This window comes from Acomys minous (genome assembly GCF_964271855.1).
Source record: "Acomys minous genome assembly, chromosome: 19".
Taxonomy (NCBI): domain Eukaryota; kingdom Metazoa; phylum Chordata; class Mammalia; order Rodentia; family Muridae; genus Acomys; species Acomys minous.
In genome coordinates, this window is record NC_140499.1 from 62,504,433 (window position 1) to 62,523,047 (window position 18,615).

Consider the following 18,615-nt stretch of genomic DNA (forward strand, 5'->3'; position numbering starts at 1 on the left):
TACACAGAGAAAACCCTGTCTCGAAAAACCAAAACAAAATAAATAATGAATAAATAAGTAAGCAGATAAATAAATAAAAGCAAGAAAACACTGTGCGTGTAAGCGACAGACAACAGATCTGTAGGACCTGGGGGTGAGGAGGAGCTGGAGAACGCAAAATAAAGTTGGAGAAAATCATGGAAGAGCGCCCAGCAGTAGGAAACTGAAGTGTGCAGCTCCGAAATTTGATTCCACCATTTCTTCACGTACTCTGAGAAGGCAGGAGCCTGTTTAGAAACCAAATGAGCCACAGGTAGTCTAGGAAGGATCATTTTATTTTATTATGTTTTTTTTTTTTTTGAGGCAGGGTTTCTCTGTGTAGCCTTGGCTGTAAGTTTTTTTTTGTTTTTTGTTTTGTTTGTTTTTTTTTCAAGACAGGGTTTCTCTGTGTAGCCTTGGCTGTCCTGGACTCCCTTCGTAGACCAGGCTGGCCTCGAACTCACAGAGATCCACCTGCCTCTGCCTCCCGAGTGCTGGGATTAAAGGCGTGCACCACCACCTCCAGGCTCATCTCCTTTGTGTGTGTGTGTGTGGGGGGGGGGGCTGGCTAGGCAATCCAGGCAAAGAAATTTGTCCCCAAAAGGCAATGCTTTCCCTTTGGCCCAGTTACGCACTAATAGAGCCTGAGCTGTAAGAGGCTGTGGCCAGGCGAGACCGATGTCCTGAGAGATGTGGTGAGAAGTACTTTGGGAGAAAAGTCAGGGAACAGGCCTTGCTCTCAGAGTTCCTAGCTTCCACTTCCACCGAAGACTTTTTAACTGGCCGGGTCAGTAGTTAGAGCGGGGCCCACCGCCCTTCCCGCTCGTCCCCTCCCCGCTCTGGCTGGGTCTCAGCGCTCCGCCTGCCCACCTCTCCGGTTCCTAGATTCTAATTGCTCGTCACGCACGTCACTCCGGCCTAGGCTCCTCCCCCCGGGCGCAGCCATTGGCCGCCCCGTGAGTGTCTGCGGAGGCGGGGGGCGGGCAGGGAGGGGGAAGGGGGGGTAGAGGGGTGGGGAGGGGGCGGGAATTCCCGACGCCAGGCCGGAACCGTGCGGCTGCGATGGAGTGAGACCCTCGGGAGGTGAGTGCGGCCTCGCTGGGCGCAGGGTCACAGGCAGCTTCTGAGGCCTCCGCTTTAGCCTTCTTCATCTGCTTCCTGCGACGCTGGCGACCTCCGACCTCGCCTCCCAGACTTCTAGACGCCGCCCTCAGTGCGGGCTGAGCCAGCCCCAAGCCCCTCTCCTTTGGCCTCTGCCGCGACTACCTGTTAGTTCCGAGGGTGGGGGGTTGGGGGGTTAGGGATGGCCCTGGGGAGCGGGCAGTTAGAGAGTCGTCTAGCACCCAAGTTCCGCCCCGTTGCCGATCGTCCTGAGAAGCCACCCAGGAGTTCGCCACAGCTCCAGCCTGGCTTTGCTACATGTACTTTAGTGGAACTGTGTGTTGAGAGAGTGGTCTCCCCTCACTCCCGGCACCCCAGCCCCAGCTCTAGCTCCGGGTCCTTTCCTGGAGTCTGTCCTGTCCGTCCCTAGTTTCCAGCGGACTCCAGTGTCATGACATAATCTACATTGGCCTTCCCGTGCCTCAGTTTCCACCTCGGTGGCTCGCTGAACTTGGGAGGGATGAATTCGAAGGAGGAAACGCAAGCCTTGGTGTGGGAGTGGATGAGTCACTTCAGCTGGGAAAGGCCAAAGAGTGGCTGGGCTGAGGGAAGCATTCTGCCGACCAGCCTTCCCTCTTCCTTGACCCCCCACCCCCTCCTCTCCTGTGTGACCGGTCCCACCCATGCTAGTCTTCTCTTTGTAGGTCGGAGAGCCACTGACTTAACCACAGCCACCATGGTGCCCTGGGGGGAGCCAGAGCTCCTCGTGTGGCGCCCAGAAGCGGTAGCTTCGGAGCCCTCGGTGCCGGCCGTGCTGGAGGTGAAGCTGGGGGCCCTGGTGCTGCTGCTGCTGCTGACGCTGCTCTGCAGCCTGGTGCCTATCTGTGTGCTGCGAAGGCCAGGCACTAACCACGAAGGCTCGGGTGAGTCTCTGCTGCTCTTGAAGGCTGGGAGACGGGGCAAGGCAGGAGCGGCCAATGCTTCCCGCCCGGAGTAGTGGGACTTCGCAGGGATCTCATTTGCTTATAACCCCCTTTGTGCTCCACTCTTGCTCAGCCTCCAGCCAGAAAGCCCTGAGCCTAGTAAGCTGCTTTGCAGGAGGAGTCTTTTTGGCGACTTGTCTTCTGGACCTGCTGCCCGACTACCTGGCTGCCATAGATGAGGCCTTGGAGGCCTTGCATGTGACGGTGAGCACTGACCTCAACATGTGACCCAGAGGAAAGTGCTGGAATATCTAATGGCAAACACGGTTGTAGCGGTGGCACAAACACACCTTCAATCCCAGGATCTCTGTGGGTTGTAAGACAGCCTGGGCTACAGAGTGAGTTCAAGGACAGCTAAGGGCTGCATAGTGAAACCCTGTCTTAAAAAACCCCACAACAGCCGGGCGTGGTGGCGCACGCCTTTAATCCCAGCACTCAGGAGGCAGAGGCAGGCGGATCGCTATGAGTTCGAGGCCAGCCTGGTCTACAAAGTGAGTCCAGGACAGCCAAGGCTACACAGAGAGACCCTGTCTCGAAAAACTTCGCCCCCCCCAAAAAGACCCCCCCCAACAAAACGCTCTTCCGGGGGTCACCCATGATTGTGGAAAGTCTTAGGACTCATCCACTCCCAACAGCAGGCGTGTTTCTGTGCGTTTCCCCGCGATACTGGACCCTGTGTGCTCTCCTCAGCGCTCGGCTGAGGTAGTGTGACAGACCTTATCAGGTGTGTGTGCTACTCTGGGTTTTGCAGTTGCAGTTACCAGGAAGTTACCAATGTCCCAAGAATCACATTTCATCTTTTATCCCTTTATCCCTTCTTCCTTCTCTCTCTCCCTTTTCACTTTTACGTTTTCTTTCTTTCTTTTTTTGAGACAGGTTCTCACTGTGTAGCCCTGGCCAGGCCTGGTGCTTGTTACACGTAGACCTGCCTCAAATTTGCAGCGCTCTTCTTGCCTCCCGCCTCTCAGATGCTACCTCACTCAGCATTCTATTTCTTTCCTTCATGTTTTATTTTTATTTGCATATCTTATACATAGCAGTGGGGTTTTTGTTTTGTTTTGTTTTGTTTTTTGGTTTTTCGAGACAGGGTTTCTCTGTGTAGCCTTGGCTGTCCTAGACTCAATTTGTAGACTAGGCTGGCTTCGAACTCACAGCGATCCGCCTGCCTCTGCCAACCGAGTGCTGGGATTAAAGGTGTGCACCACCACGCCTGGCCCCATAGCAGTGGTTTTATGATTACATTTTCATGCATCAAGTATCTTGACTATATTCACTCCCGTTACAGCTCGTTCCCTCCCACTGATCATCCCCTCTCTCACTTTCATGTTATGCATGTGTACGTGTACATGCGTGCAAGTGTGAGAGAGACCTTTACTCCGTGAGTTCAGTCAGGGTCACTTACATGACAGCTGTGTAATCTAGACTGCTCCCAAGTTCTTGGTCCTCCTGCGTCTGCTTCCTAGATTACAGATTTTCACCCATGTGTCTGTCTTATCATCCGTTAAGGGGCTAGAGACAGGTCACTGCAGACATGGGAGGGTAGGAAGCAGTTTCCAGGGGCCTGGTGCCCTCAAGTCAGTAGGATGCGGGGAGTGGTGCAGTCCCAGCGCTGGCGAGGCTGAGGCAGGATGATCACAAGGAGTTTGAGGCCAGCTTGGACCACATAGTATTTTTCAGGTCAGTCTGAGCTTCGGAGTAAGACCTGTCTCAACCCCCTGCCTGCCTTCCAAACAAAAACATCCCAAAAAACACAGTATAGGAAAACCTGAGACAGCTGCGTTCAGCCAAGACCATCTCAAGGGTTTCTCTCTCTCTCTCTGTCTCTCTCTCTCTCTCTCTCTCTCTCTGTCTCTCTCTCTCTCACACACACACACACGCCACCTGACTGAGCGAGTGTGGTAATGGGTGCTGACCCTCTGTGTACCTGTGACTGAGATACCTGTCTGTGTCTCCACATGACTGTGAATATCCCTGTGGCATGTAGCTTTCCATGTGAACAGGGAACGGCTTTGTTTTTTCAAGACAGGGTCTCTCTGTGTAGCCTTAGCTGTCCTGGACTTGCTTTGTAGACCAGGCTGGCTCCGAACTCACAGAGATCCGTCTGCCTCTGCCTCCTGAGTGCTGGGATTAAAAGTGTGTGCCACCAGGCCCGACAAGGAACAGCTTTGTATGTGGGAAGGTTGGCCCAGATGTGATTCTTTGGTTGTATTCTTACCTGTAACACTGCATGTACACCCGTGACTCTCAACCAGGGAGTGTGTTTTGCCCCTTAGGAACCACTGACTAGGTAATGTGTGGCGACTTGTTTGGTCTCACAGCTTAGTGGTGGCGGTGGTGATACTGTGCTTGCTAGTGACACCTGGTGGGTGGGAGTCAGGGACTGCTTACAGTGTGTATGATAGTGAGACAGAGTTATGTATCCCAAAATCTTGTTAGTGCCAAAATTGGTCTGCATGTGACACTGGTGTGATACCATGTCTGTTCCACTATGTGTTCTGTGTCTGTGCCACCAACAGGGGATGACCAACAGGGATGTGTGGGACTTCAGGTGTTTATAATTGGGCCTCTACCAGGCTTTGCATCCGGTTCCTTTCCCGTTCTGGTTGTTTCCTGAACTCCTGTTGCCCCCCCTGTTCGCAGCTTCAGTTTCCCCTGGAAGAGTTCATCCTGGCCATGGGTTTCTTCCTGGTGTTGGTGATGGAGCAGATCACACTGGCGTACAAGGAGCAGTCCAGTCCACCGCATCCGGAAGAGACGAGGGCTCTGCTGGGAACAGTGAACGGGGGGCCTCAACGTTGGCGTGATGGGCCAGAGGTCCCCCAGGCCAGCGGAACTGCGGCTGCTCCCTCGGCGCTGCGCGCCTGCGTGCTGGTGTTCTCCTTAGCCTTGCACTCGGTGTTCGAGGGCCTGGCTGTGGGGTTGCAGCGGGACAGGGCTCGGGCGATGGAGCTGTGCCTGGCTTTGCTGCTGCACAAGGGTATTCTGGCAGTCAGTCTGTCCCTGCGGCTGCTACAGAGCCACCTACGGGTGCAGGTGGTGGCCGGTTGTGGGATCCTCTTCTCTTGTATGACACCTCTGGGCATCGGGCTGGGTGCCGCTCTGGCAGAGTCAGCTGGGCCTCTGCACCAGCTGGCCCAGTCTGTGCTGGAGGGGATGGCAGCTGGCACCTTCCTCTATATCACCTTCCTGGAAATCCTACCCCAGGAGCTGGCCACCTCCGAGCAGAGGATACTCAAGGTCATTCTGCTCCTAGCAGGCTTTGCCCTGCTCACTGGCCTGCTCTTTGTCCAGATCTGAGGTGCTTCCAGACAAAAGGCAAGGGGGTGCTGAGTGTCAGGCACCCCTGTCCTCCCTGCCCTCTGCTTGGGACAAATAGGAAGAAATGGAGAAAGGAAGTAGTGAGGACCAGAAAGTTCTCTGGGACGTAGGGAAGTAGGCAGAGAAGAGGCTAGCCCAGGCCCAGAGAACAGGAGATAGCCAAGTCACTTGGGACATTAAGAAGGAGGCAGTTGAGCTGGGTATGGTGGCGCATGCCTGTAATCCTAGTACTCGGGAGGCAGAGGCAGAGGCAGAGGCAGAGGCAGGCAGATATCTGAGTTCAAGGCCAGCCTGGTCTGCAAAGTAGTTCCAGGACAGCCAAGGCTATACAGAGAAACTACATCTAGAGAAAGCGGATATCCGGCTGCTTTGGGGTAAAGAACAGAGAGGATGTAAGTCCAAGTCAGCAGCCTGTTCTATCCCATTTCTCCTCTCAGCTAGTTGAAGTGGTTTCTCCTACTTTCTTTTTCTTTTCTTTTTCGAGACAGGGTTTCTCTTATAGCCCTGGCTGTCCTGGACTCGCTTTGTAGACCAGGCTGGCCTTGAACTCACAGAGAACCATCTGCCTCTGCCTCCCTTGTGCTGGGATTGTCCTACTTTCTTGCGTCCTACTTATTTTTCTCCTACCAAGGGACCAGTACCAAGTGGTCTCTCTTCACCAGTTTTCATAATTTATCTGGCCTCTCCTGGTCTCTCTCTCTCTTTTGTTTTGTTTTGTTTCTCTGTGTAGTCTTGGCTGTCCTGGAACTCCGTAAACCAAGCTGGCCCTTGAATTTAAAGAGATCTGCCTGCCTCTGCTTCCTGACTGCTGGGATTAAACACACGCACCGCTACAACCGGCTGCTCACTCTTATCTGTGTAGTCCTGCCTCTTCTGGAACTTGTTCTGTAGACCAGGCTGTCCTTGAACTCAGATCTGCCGGCCTCTGCTTCCTGAGTGCTGGGCTGAAAGGGGTGCTGTGCCATCACTGCCTAGCTTCCTCCTCTATTCTTAAAGTGCCAAACACCACCCACCCGTCTCCTTTAGCTTATGCTGTTTTTGTTTTGATTTGAGACAAGGTTTCTCTGTGTAGCTCTGATTGTCCAGAGATCTGGCTGCCTCTGTCTCCTAAGCAGTGAGATTAAAGGTGTGTGACACCACCCATGGCTGACCTGCCTCTCGTCTGAAAGCACAGTAATGGGGTGGGTACTGGGACCTGCCCAGCACCTCAGTGGAGGAGACCTACTTGTTCTTTATTTGAGCTCCACAATTTGCAGTGGGAAAAATGTTTGTTGAACTGTCTGGAGTGAGCAAAACGTAGGTACTGACAACCGACCACTACAGAAGGTGGACATGGTGCCCATACCTAGATGATAAATGTTGACCTGCCAAAACTTTTTATATATGAGGATGTAGGGGGAGACAGACCCCTCCCCATGATTATTTTTGGGGAGGGAGGGCTGTGTATACTTAGGGCTGTACTCTGTAGAATCTATTTTACTAACTGACCTGTTTTGGGACATGTTACCCAAATAAAAGATGTTTCTATACACCTCTATGATATCTGATTCATTTTGCCTAGGGCGGGCGGGAGGGAGGGAGTTGCGGGGTGGGGGGGGGAAGCGTGTAGTGGCCAGTCTGAGAGGACCTGAGTCCCTGTTCCCTATGTGTGTGTGTGTGTGTGTGTGTGTGTGTGTTGAATCCCAGATTCGTACACTTGTTTTTTTTTGGGGGGGGGGGGTTCGAGATAGGGTTTCTCTGTGTAGCCTTGGCTGTCCTGGACTCACTTTGTAGACCAGGCTGGCCTTGAACTCACAGCGATCCGCCCGCCTCTGCCTCCCGAGTGCTGGGATTAAAGGCGTGCACCACCACGTCCGGCCTCGCACACCTGTCTTTATTCGCCCTTTTTTGTTCTATTTCCTGAAGACGACCAACTTTTCCTTTTGTCTCTTCCTTCTTCCCTTTCTGTCTCCACCCCTTCTCTGTCGTTTTCTCTTGTCTTCCTTTGCGAATCCCTCACCCCTTCCCGTTCGTAGGCTCGAGACTGTTGTAGAACTACCTTTCCCGGCTTGCCGCGGGACGGGAGTAGGTAAGGGGTGGTGCGAATGCTGGCCTCCGGGGGTTGGGGAGGGAAATCGAAAGGACTGCTGGGAACTGGAGTCCACTTCCTGCCGTCGCTGTGAGGCTGCGGGCGTAAAGGAGGCCCGTAAACAAACTACAAGTCCCGGCAGGCGGTGCGTTGCTGGCCGAGGCTAGGGCCGAGCCGCCGGGCTCGCGGAGGCGGCGGCGGCGGCGGCGGCTGCTAAGGCTGGAGGAGCCGGACCGGGCCCGCGGCGGAGGCCGTGGCTGGAACTGGGAAGGTGGAGGGGAGGGACACGGGGGTAAGATGGCGACGTCAGGGGCGAACGGGCCGGGCTCTTCCACAACCTCAGCGTCCAATCCACGCAAGTTTAGTGAGAAGATCGCGCTGCAGAAGCAGCGTCAGGCCGAGGAGACGGCGGCCTTCGAGGAGGTGATGATGGACATCGGCTCCACACGGGTAAGGGGCCGTGCCGGGTGCCCTCGCATTGAGGAACGGTCGCGGAGTGGAGAGGCGGGGCGGGGGCGGGAGCCACAGGGCAGGAGGCGGAACGCGGCAGGGGCAGCGGGCGCCGCCGTCTGGGTGGCACTGGTTGAAGGCCGGAGGGTCAGTTAGACGAATTGTGCCGGGCAAACGGAGAACACCGGAGAGGTTGGGGTAGAATAGGAAAGACTGGGTTCGAGTTATTTATGTGTGAGGCAGGAGTCGCGGTAGAGGGAGATGGGCTACCGAATCCATCGCCCGGGGAATGGTCCTTGTGCATCCCTGACTGAGTCCTTTCAAGGGACTCAACTGAAGCATCCTCAGTCTTGGATTATGAGTTGGGAGCATAGTCAGCTTGTCCCTAATCTGACCCTTTCTGAGTTTGTGATCGCCAGCCTAGTGCCTGTGCTCTATTGGGACACTAACGGCGACTAGGTTTCCAAGAGGAAAGGGCCCCACGAGTGGTTTGACCGAGCTGTGGGTATATTGGGACAGGAAGTCCCCTCCTGTGTCCCGTCCCTTTGCTTCCTTTTTCAAATATTTCGTGTGGTTTCCTGACTTGAGTCAAGGTGAGGACCATTGCTCACAGAATAGTTCTTGGTGTTTGGCTTTGCCCCCCTGGGAGGAAAGATGGAGCTTTGACTCGCCAAACTGGGTAAAAGATCACCAATCCTTTCACCCATGATGTGCTGAACTTTCTAGGAGGCGATGCTACCTATGGGTCAGTTTCTTCTGGAGGGCTTTCTAGAGTCCTCTGTGTGTGGGAAATAGTCAGGGAAATAGGAAGTTCCACGAAGAATTTGGAAGCACCCCCCCACACACACCCCTTGGTTTCTTGCTTCCCAGGCAGGGCTGGATGTGAGGGGGTTGGGGTGAACGGACAAGAGTTTGCAGGTAAGCAGCCCTAATTCAGGGACACGGTTATTTTTAAAATAGCAGGTGAGGATATTGCTGTGATCTCTCTTGGTGAGGGGCTGGGAGGAATCTAAAGGGAGATGGTGAAACATCCATTCCGTATTTCAAGGCTCTTTGGTTCTATGTATGACTAACTGATTGTATTTCTGTGTGTAGCTCCCTTGACTCTTTGAGTAGCATGTGCGCGTGTGCGCCCTCTGATTTTCTATAGACCACATGTTCTAGTGTGAGGGATTTCAAAAAAGATAAGTGGGGAGGCAACTCTGGTGTGTGTGTGTGTGTGTGTGTGAGAGAGAGAGAGAGAGAGAGATAGAGATAGAGAGAGAGAGAGAGCGCACACACACTTGTATAACCTACTCTACCCACCATGAGGATTATGAGCTGTTGACTGCTCCCTTTAAGAGATTTTGGTCATGGTGAGGGTCAGAGACAAAAAGATGGGAGAGAGGCTTATTTCCTCTGGACCAGAGCTTGTGTGGTGCGTGCAAACAAAAGTTGTGAGGAACGAAAAGCTGGGACTTCTATCTTTGTGGTGCTTTGGTTATCAAAAGGCCTTTCTACCTACTTTTCCTTTGCTGAATAACATCTCTGCTACATGGCAAAGTATAGTGCACATACATGGTCAGAGCCTGGAGGAACAAGGCTCTTGAGCTTGGAGTGAAAGGCTTAGTTTGTTACCTGGCTACCTGGGAGGGGGTGCTGGCGGCATATACCACTGAGGACTTGGAGGTTCCATTCACTAAGCCCAGAGATCAGCATCACCTATGGAATCACTGAGCTGATCTGGAACAGGAAACAAGTTCTGGTTAGTTCTGTGCTAATGTGATTCTCGAAGCTCTCAGAATTTACTTCCTTCATTACTCTCCTCCTCTCCGTGCCCTTATCCGAGCTCCATTTATTTGGCAGCGGGCAGTGTCTGGGCCCTGGAAGTAGCCACTTATCTCTCACAGAGGGACATGAGATATTTAGAGAGACTAAAACTATGGCCAACCGAGGGTTATTTTGTCTCACTTCCTTAGCAGACATCTCCACAAACTGGCAGGAGATGGCCCTGCCCAAGCTGGAGGAGGCCACTGTGCCCTCTGCCTCCTTTGCCAATACAGGCATCTTAGCATCCAGGGGAAGAATACTTGTTTTGGGTACCTCTCTGTTAGCAGAAGAGTCATCACTTTTTGGGTTTTATTGTTTAGGATGTGCAGACTCTGTGCAGCCCTGTTCTACAGCTGGAAAAGAAGCAGATCCCAGAAACGCACACTCTTCCGAGTGTGAGGGAAAGAAACTGGCCACAGTGGGTCTTTGGCACCAGCTCCTGTCTTCCTCTCATCTTCTAATTAGTCTTGGACCCATCTGGAAATGAAGGCAGAGGCCGCTGTCCTGTGACTTGCCTCACTGGGGATACCAGGAGACAGGCAGGCCGTGCGCAGCGTCGGGCCCTGCCTAGCAGGGGTTTCCAGGCAATAGGGCGCTCGTCGGTTAGGAAGCTGCAGAGGCCTGGGGTAGGCTGTTTGTACCAGGTCTTGTTGGCCTTTCTCTGTCTCTGCATTTGTACTGGCAGATATCTTAGGAAGCAGTAATACATTCTGGTGACAGAAATGACAAAGATGGCCAAAGGGAACAGTGCTCAGGACCTTCCCTGACATACGCGTTTGTCTCTTTTATCTCAGTTACAGGCCCAAAAACTGCGGCTGGCTTATACAAGGAGCTCCCATTATGGTGGTTCTCTGCCCAATGTTAACCAGATTGGCTGTGGCCTGGCTGAGTTCCAGGTGAGTGGACACCAGCCAAGGAGGAGAGTAGGCTGGCTCTCGGGCTGCCTCCCTGCTGATTCACCTGTCCTTTCTGGCAGAGCCCCCTCCATTCACCTTTGGATTCATCTCGAAGCACTCGGCACCATGGGTTGGTGGAACGGGTACAGCGAGATCCCCGCAGAATGGTGTCCCCACTCCGCCGGTACCCCCGCCACATATCCTTCTCCAGTGACTTAAGGGCAGAAGAGTGGTGGGAAGGGCGCTCTGGAGACTTACGGTGGGAGGAGCGTTCAGCGTCACACGCTTGGTTTCCTCCTTCTCCAGTTCTTCGCCCAGTCTTCTTGAAGAGTGAGCACAACCTGTGTGTGATAAACGCTTGGTGTTCCTTACTTAGTGTTGGTCCTGGCTGGCCTGACTTCTGTTGCTTTACTGTAAAGCAGGGCTCCCTGTCCCCCGGGATGGAGATTCTGCCCCTTCTCCCACCCCCTTGTGAACGTCATTCCTGGTGACCTGGTCTACCATATTCGTCTCCCTGGCCCTACCCAGGGGTCTGCTTAGACTGTTCCAGCTCTGCTAAGCTTGGTCTGATCTCTTTATTTATTTTTATTACGTGTGTATTTATTATTTTTTGGCTACATAGAGGCTGCCTGTGTAGCTCTGGTTGTCCTGGAGCTTGCTGTCTGGACCAGGCCGGCCTAGTAGACAGCCTCCTGCCTCTGCTTCCTCGGTGCTGAGATTACAGGCAAGTGCCAATCCTGCTTTCTTTTTTGTTTGCTTGCTTGTGTTTGTTTTTGTTTTGAGATGGCTTCATTCTGTTGTTTGGGCTTTTCTGGAACTTGGTAGGAAAATCAGGTAGGGTTGGAACTTGTGGTGCGCTCCTTGGCACTGCCTCCTGCGTACTGGGACGACAAGGGTAGACTACCATGCCTATTTTTGTTCCAGTTTGTTGTTTATTTGCTTATTTTTGTCGTGCTAGTTCCTTAACAAGTTAGGCAGCCTTCTTTACTTCCCTCTTGTGTGTGCATGGGGTGCGTCTGCGTGCGTGTGTTTTAGACAGCATCTCACTTCATAGCTCTCCCTGGCCTGGAGCTGAACATCTGCACGCGTTGGTATCCCACCTGTTGGGATTCCTTGTCTCGCCATCTGCTCCCTCCCTTACTCTCTCATCTCTTCTGTCTCTACTTTTCTCCTTAACCGTGGCTATTCACATTGACAGTTCTCCCTATAGCCCCGCCTACTTATCTCCTCCCCCAGAGTCTGGCTGGCGAAGGTAAGTCCAGTGCAGGTAGCCTTCTGCACCCACCCGGCCTCTGACAGGTTCTAGAGGGGCTGAGGCGAGACAGGTACTGGGCTGAGGTTTCAACAGTCCCTCCTCTTGTTAGGGCCAAGCTGGGAGGGTGGGGCAGCTGGGTAGGTGGTCAGAGTCCAGGCTTGGCCATGTTGACACTTGTGGCCAAGCCTCCTAGTCCAGCCAGCAGAACCAATGGAACTGTAGCTAAGCTGGGGTGTGTGTAAGTGAGGGGGAGGGGAGACTGGCAGGGTGGCAGATGAAAATGGCTCCTTTCTCATCATAGTGGATGCCAGGTGTAATGCTGTAACACTGTTAGATCTTTGAACCCCTCCTTTGTCTCAGCTCCAATATTTGTCTCCAGCAAAGTTGCTAGGCCTCAGCATCTCCTCTCAGCTTGTCTTGGCAGAAAGGAGTTTGTTTCCAGATCTCATGGGTTGAGCAGGGGTCGGGGCACGCACATCGCTGGCATCAGAAGAACCACAAAATAAAGGGGCGTGATACTGGGTACCAAGGCCTTTCACGTCCACCCTGGCTGCGCACGGTTTCCCACCCTCGTGCCTTTCTTGTCTATTGCCAGCACTTTCTTCCTCCTCATGAGTTCTCTATCCTAGGATGATGCCCTGGGGCAACCTCCCAGCGGAGAAGGGGCAGTTGTTTCGACTGCCATCTGCACTTAACAGGTGATGGTCCTTCACTTCCTTAGTCCACATCTCTTCCCTGGGCTTTCTGTGGGCCCTACTCTACTTCACCCCATCTTCTAGCCCAGACCTCCACTGGTGCCCAAACGGGTCAGAGTGTGGGCACGCTGGGCAGCGGTTTGGTGCCTGCAAGACTGCTGCTATGACTGCTCCTCTTCTCTGCTCCCCTAACAGGACGAGCTCTGACTCTGCTCTTCACACAAGTGTGATGAACCCTAACCCCCAAGACACTTACCCCGGCCCCACACCTCCCAGTGTCCTGCCCAGCCGCCGAGGAGGTAGGTGGCCCCAGGGAGCAGCTGTGGAGCTTTTTACTACAGCAGGCAAATAAGTAGGCACTGCAGCCAACTGTGTTGCATCCCATGCAGGTTTTCTGGATGGCGAGATGGACACTAAAGGTATGTGTTCTTTACCAGTTGTGGGTAATGAATGCCAGATGCCGGGGACTTTGTGTGGGGTCAAGGGACAGGATTCCCTCTTGCCTGCTTCTGCTTCTTGTCCTGCCTTAACTGGCTCCTCTTCCAGCCTTCCCATCACCAGTCGTTCTCTTTTAAGTCCCTGCTATCGAGGAGAACTTGGTAGATGACAAGCATTTGCTGAAACCTTGGGATGCTAAGAAGGTAGGTCAGGGCCCCTGGGTGTCCTCCCCTGGGTGTCTTCCCCTGGGTGTCTTCCCCTGGGTGTCCTCCCCTGGGTGTCCTCCCCTGGGTGTCCTCCCCTGGGTGTCTTCCCCTGGGTGTCCTCCCTTAGGTGTCCTCCCCTGGGTGTCCTCCCCTGGGTGTCCTCCCCTGGGTGTCTTCCCCTGGGTGTCCTCCCCTGGGTGTCCTCCCTTGGGTGTCCTCCCTTGGGTGTCCTCCCCTGGGTGTCCTCCCTTGGGTGTCCTCCCCTGGGTGTCCTCCCCTGGGCGTCCTCCCCTGGGTGTCTTCCCCTGGGTGTCCTCCCCTGGGTGTCCTCCCTTGGGCGTCCTCCCATGGGTGTCCTCCCCTGGGTGTCCTCCCCTGGGTGTGCTCCCCTGGGTGGCCTACCCTGGGTGTCTTCCCCTGGGTGTCCTCCCCTGGGCGTCCTCCCCTGGGCGTCCTCCCTTGGGTGTCCTCCCCTGGGTGTCCTCCCCTGGGTGTCCTCCCCTGGGTGTCCTCCCCTGGGTGTCTTCCCCTGGGTGTCCTCCCCTGGGTGTCCTCCCTTAGGTGTCCTCCCTTGGGTGTCCTCCCCTGGGTGTCCTCCCCTGGGTGTCCTCCCTTGGGTGTCCTCCCCTGGGTGTCCTCCCCTGGGTGTCCTCCCCTGGGTGTCTTCCCCTGGGTGTCCTCCCCTGGGTGTCCTCCCTTGGGTGTCCTCCCCTGGGTGTCCTCCCCTGGGTGTCCTCCCCTGGGTGTCCTCCCTTGGGTGTCCTCCCCTGGGTGTCCTCCCCTGGGCGTCCTCCCCTGGGTGTCCTCCCCTGGGTGTCCTCCCCTGGGTGTCCTCCCTTGGGCGTCCTCCCCTGGGTGTCCTCCCCTGGGTGTCCTCCCCTGGGTGGCCTCCCCTGGGTGTCTTCCCCTGGGTGTCCTCCCCTGGGCGTCCTCCCCTGGGCGTCCTCCCTTGGGTGTCCTCCCCTGGGTGTCCTCCCCTGGGTGTCTTCCCCTGGCCCTCCGCTCTCCTCCCCTGGGACAGCCTTTCTGGGGTCCCACTGAGGTCTGTCCTCATTTCTAACCTTCTCCTTCTCTTCTCAGCTGTCTTCATCTTCCTCTCGGCCTCGATCCTGTGAAGTCCCTGGAATCAAGTAAGGACCACTAGAAAGCTGGAGTGAGATCAGGGGGAGGAGGAGATGTGGAAGGCTGACTTCTGCTTTTCTCCAATGACTTTCTCCTTACATGTCTTTCTTGGTCTGTCCTCCCTAGTATTTTTCCATCTCCTGACCAGCCTGCCAATGTGCCAGTCCTCCCGCCTGCCATGAACACGGGGGGCTCCCTCCCTGACCTCACCAACTTGCACTTTCCCCCTCCGTTGCCCACTCCCCTGGACCCTGAGGAGACAGTCTACCCCAGCCTGAGTGGGGGCAACAGCACCTCCAATTTGACCCACACGATGACCCATTTGGGCATCAGTGGAGGTCTGGGCTTGGGCCCCAGCTATGATGTTCCAGGTGAGTAGCTGCCTTGGCCTGGTCACGTGACTGCCAGGGGCTGCCTGGCAGGCAGGGTTAAGGAGAAAGACGCTTGATCTGGGATCCTGTAACTGCCCACCAACCTGACAGCTCACATCCCATCAGTGTTAATTATCACCCGTCAGGAGTGGGTAGGTATGGCTTTTCCTAGAAAAAAAGATGGAGAATGACTCCCAAACGGATGGTGCTGATCTCAACATCAGGGATAGAGTAGGGAGGACCTCGTGCCACCACAGTCTGCTCACTGCTCCCCATCCGGGGTGGAAAGGGCCCGGTTCCATCGGTAATGTTTGCCGTCTCTGCTTTTTTGTCTGTGTCTGCAGGACTTCACTCACCTCTTAGCCACCCATCCCTGCAGTCCTCCGTCAGCAACCCCAACCTCCAGGCTTCCCTAAGCAGTGCTCAACCCCAGCTCCAGGGCTCCCACAGTCACCCGTCACTGCCTGCCTCCTCCTTGGCCCACCATGCACTGCCCACCACCTCCCTGGGCCACCCGTCACTTAGTGCCCCTGCCCTTTCCTCCTCCTCTTCCTCTTCGTCCACTTCATCTCCTGTCCTGAGTGCCCCCCCTTACCCAGCTTCTACTCCTGGGGCTTCTCCCCGCCATCGCCGTGTGCCCCTCAGCCCCCTGAGCTTGCCCGCGGGCCCAGCCGACGCCAGAAGGTCCCAACAGCAGCTGCCCAAACAGTTTTCGCCAACAATGTCACCCACCTTGTCTTCCATCACTCAGGTATGCGTGGCCACCTCCCCACATATGTCTCCCTTTTCCTTTCTGTGCCGTGTCCCTTGTCCCATCCGTCCCCTTCCCTTTCTCTGTCCTTCCCGACTCATCTTTTATCTACCTTGCCCCCTCTTTGCTTACGAGTACAAACTCTGACGTTAAGCCTTTTGGTTAGACATCATAGCTCTGCCTCTTGCTTCGTGCCTCCATTCACGAGGTACTGAACGTCTCCGAGCCTCAGCAGTCTCATTGAGAAAACGAGGATGGTTTTTGAGCGTCAGCTGTAGTAACACACACGAAATATTTAGCATCGTGACTAGCACAGGCACCAGTATAACTTACCGTTGGCCTTCCTCCTTTCTTTGCTCTTATCCTTCTTGCCAGTTCTCCTCCCCCGTCACTTCTGCCCCATCCCCCTCACATCCCCTCTTTCTCTGCTAGAATTCATAGAGCCCAAGAATCTCAGACCACAGGGGCCCAGTCCTTTCACTCTGTACAGATGAAAACCCTGGTGCCTGGAGTGAACATAAGCGAGGAAGAGGTGATTGAGACAGTGTCTCTCGGAGCTCATCTGGCCTTGAACTCACTGCATAGTTGAGCCTGGCCTAGGACACCTGACCCTTTCTGCCTCTGCCTCCTCAGAGCCTGGACTGCAGGCGTAAACTGCCATGCCCAGCTTTCTTCTCTTTTTCCTTTTTAGACTTGTCTCTGTGCTAAAGTTCTCAGTTCTTCTCTCCCTCCCGCTCTGTCTTTTTAAAAAAATCTTTCTCCCACTTTTCCTTCACGCTGTGCCTGCCCTTCTCTCTGCCCCCCTCTTTTCTACCCATTACTGTTTCCTGGGTGTGTGTTCTGTGTTCCATCTGTACCCCCTCCTCAGGCAAGACTGTCCATCCAGTGAGGGCAGTCCACCCCGCATCCGCCCTGCCTCTTCAAGGCTTCAGAGCAGCTGGTCCACACTGTGGCTTCCACAGTCACTTGTGAGCTGTCAGAAGTACCCAGTTACTGATAGTCAAGTACCAAGGCTTAGGACTGATGCCTGTGGAAAGGATTGAAGAGCTAACCTGCTGGCCGTGTGGCGGCGGCGTGCCTTTAATTCCAGCGCTCCAGCACTCAGGGAGGCAGAGGCAGGGGGGTTTCTGTGAGTTGGAGGCCAGCCTGGTCTGCAAACAAACCAAGCAGTTAACTTCTTAGCCTTTTTTAACACCCCCATTTTGATAGGTATTTTGTGTAATTTATACCAACCCCTGAGGTGTGCATGGGAGCACAGGGTGTTGTTGGGTTTTGGGAGAGTGGGGAGACAGTTCCCACTTTTAGCCAGGCAGACTCAGACTCAGCGTCTTCCTGTCTTTCCTGAGTGCTGAGGTGACAGATGTTGCCCCACTCCAGCTGGCTTGGAGCATTGTTACATGTGTATTGAGGATAGGTGCAGCTTAGAGGGCGGGGAACTCCTTAAGTGTTCTCTTGGGAGATCACACTAAAGAATACATTTCCTCCTTTTCAGGGCGTCCCCTTGGATACCAGTAAACTGTCTACTGACCAGCGATTGCCCCCATACCCATATGGCCCCCCAAGTCTAGTTATACCCACCCATCCACCCACCCCAAAGTCTCTACAGCAGTCGCCCTCTCAGGCGTGCTTAGTGCAGCCCTCAGGTGGACAGCCTCCAGGCAGGCAGCCACATTATGGGGCACTGTACCCACCTGGGTCCAGTGGGCATGGGCAACAGCCTTACCACCGGCCAATAAGTGACTTCAGCTTGGGGAATGTGAGTACACAGACTCATAGCTCTGAAAGGGAGCGGTTGAGGGTGGGTCAGGTACCTGAGTGGTCTCTGGTACACTGAATTGGGAGGTGTGGGGTGGGACCTCCTTTTCCCCCAGGTAATATAGCACTGCCAGCTTGGGGCTCCTGTCTTCCTGTGTTTGACCCCACTCCTGCCCCTCTGTTTCCGCTCAGCTTGCTCTTTGATGACTCCTGCCTTGACCCGTTCTCTTCCTGGCATGCACGTGCTCTGGCCCAGCAGGTACGGTGCCCACACTTCCTTCGGGCCCCGTGCTCGCTTCTGTTGCTCTGCTTGCTGTCGCCTCCCTCTGTCTTTGCCTCTCTTCCTGGGGTGGATGGGGCTTGCTAGGCAAAGAGGAGACATCAGCAGAGCTAGGCAGGGCACTCTGTCCTTAAGCCCACTCCCATAAGGCCTGTCTGTGTGTCCCCAGCTCGAGCAGTTCACCATGGAGAGCCCATCAGCCAGCCTGGGGCTGGATCCCCCCACCTTCTCTGAAGGGCCTGGATTTTTAGGGGGTGAGGGATCAGTGAGTGATCCCCAGGACCCTCATGTCCTCAACCACCAGAACTTGACCCACTGTTCCCGCCATGGCTCAGGACCTAATATCATACTCACAGGTGAGGGGACACAGGTGGTGGTAGGGCCTGGAAGGAAGAAGTGACTGCTTCACCGGGCAACAGCAGTGTGGCGTGGGGTCCTTACCCACCTCTTCTACACACAGGAGACTCCTCCCCGGGTTTCTCTAAGGAGATTGCAGCAGCCCTGGCTGGCGTACCTGGCTTTGAGGTGTCGGCACCTGGGTTGGAGCTGGGACTGGGGCTGGAAGAGGAGCTGCGCATGGAGCCCCTGGGCCTGGAAGGACTGACCATGCTGAGTGACCCCTGTGCCCTGCTGCCCGACCCCGCTGTGGAGGATTCATTCCGTAGTGACCGGCTACAGTGAGGGGACCTGCCCGCCATCCTTCTTCATGGCCCTGCCCATCACTGTCCCCCTGGCCAGCAGAGACGGCTCTCTGCACCCAGGTCCTTTTTCTAATATGAATGAAGGATCCTAAAAATAAGGAAAGGGAAGGGGCTTGGCCAGGTGGCCCCCGAATGCTGTGCACCTGGTGGGGATGGGGAGCGCAGGGAGGGCCTAAAGCACTTGTAACTTTGAAACCGTCTGTCTGGAGGTCAGAGCCTGCTGGAAAGCAAGGCGCAGAGGGGAATCTTGGAGGTTGGGCTTGTCCAGATAAGGCTGGGCATTGCCAGCCCCTCCCTATCTCTCTTCCCCTTGCAATGGAGGAGAGCCAGAGTGGATATTATTTTTTATTAAATATATTATATGTTAATAAAAAAAATCCTTTCAAACCTTTTGTGTG

General features: G+C 54.8%; 2 protein-coding genes across 6 annotated transcripts; both read left to right on the forward strand.

The window, feature by feature from the left end:
• The first annotated feature begins 1,000 nt into the window (after positions 1–1,000).
• Positions 1,001–6,951, forward strand: SLC39A1 (solute carrier family 39 member 1). 2 transcript variants are annotated; one of them, XM_084769199.1, is made up of 4 exons: positions 1,001–1,101; positions 1,824–2,042; positions 2,176–2,306; positions 4,743–6,951. In XM_084769199.1, the coding sequence occupies exons 2-4, from the start codon at positions 1,856–1,858 to the stop codon at positions 5,397–5,399; spliced, it is 975 nt and encodes a 324-aa protein (XP_084625325.1). In that variant the 5' UTR covers positions 1,001–1,101; positions 1,824–1,855; the 3' UTR covers positions 5,400–6,951. The 2 variants fall into 2 exon arrangements, with proteins under 2 accessions (XP_084625325.1, XP_084625326.1); XM_084769200.1 differs by lacking the exon at positions 1,001–1,101 and adding an exon at positions 1,108–1,286.
• Positions 6,952–7,644: 693 nt separating this feature from the next.
• Positions 7,645–18,609, forward strand: CRTC2 (CREB regulated transcription coactivator 2). Of its 4 annotated transcripts, none has more exons than XR_014776807.1 (14): positions 7,645–7,938; positions 10,542–10,643; positions 10,724–10,837; positions 11,831–11,895; positions 12,528–12,596; positions 12,789–12,892; positions 12,983–13,012; positions 13,170–13,234; positions 14,318–14,367; positions 14,486–14,730; positions 15,075–15,481; positions 16,974–17,237; positions 17,429–17,495; positions 17,686–17,820. XR_014776807.1 is itself a non-coding variant. In XM_084769156.1 (14 exons), exons 1-14 carry the CDS (start codon positions 7,786–7,788, stop codon positions 18,195–18,197), a joined length of 2,076 nt encoding a protein of 691 aa, XP_084625282.1. In that variant the 5' UTR covers positions 7,649–7,785; the 3' UTR covers positions 18,198–18,609. The 4 variants fall into 4 exon arrangements, 3 of the variants coding, with proteins under 3 accessions (XP_084625281.1, XP_084625282.1, XP_084625283.1); XM_084769156.1 differs by lacking the exon at positions 17,429–17,495 and adding an exon at positions 17,977–18,609 and having other exon boundaries at positions 7,649–7,938; positions 17,686–17,872; XM_084769155.1 differs by lacking the exons at positions 16,974–17,237; positions 17,429–17,495 and adding an exon at positions 17,977–18,609 and having other exon boundaries at positions 17,686–17,872.
• The last annotated feature ends 6 nt before the right edge of the window (positions 18,610–18,615 follow it).

Bases quoted from the DNA above. Each gene is read 5' to 3' on its own strand.
- SLC39A1 (XM_084769199.1), top strand. From the start codon at position 1,856: ATGGTGCCCTGGGGGGAGCCAGAGCTCCTCGTGTGGCGCCCAGAAGCG. The intron at 2,043-2,175 runs GTGAGTCTCTGC...ACTCTTGCTCAG, and splicing joins CACTAACCACGAAGGCTCGG to CCTCCAGCCAGAAAGCCCTG. The intron at 2,307-4,742 runs GTGAGCACTGAC...CCCTGTTCGCAG, and splicing joins TGGAGGCCTTGCATGTGACG to CTTCAGTTTCCCCTGGAAGA.
- CRTC2 (XM_084769156.1), top strand. From the start codon at position 7,786: ATGGCGACGTCAGGGGCGAACGGGCCGGGCTCTTCCACAACCTCAGCG. The intron at 14,368-14,485 runs GTAAGGACCACT...TGTCCTCCCTAG, and splicing joins TGTGAAGTCCCTGGAATCAA to TATTTTTCCATCTCCTGACC. The intron at 17,873-17,976 runs GTGAGGGGACAC...TTCTACACACAG, and splicing joins ACCTAATATCATACTCACAG to GAGACTCCTCCCCGGGTTTC.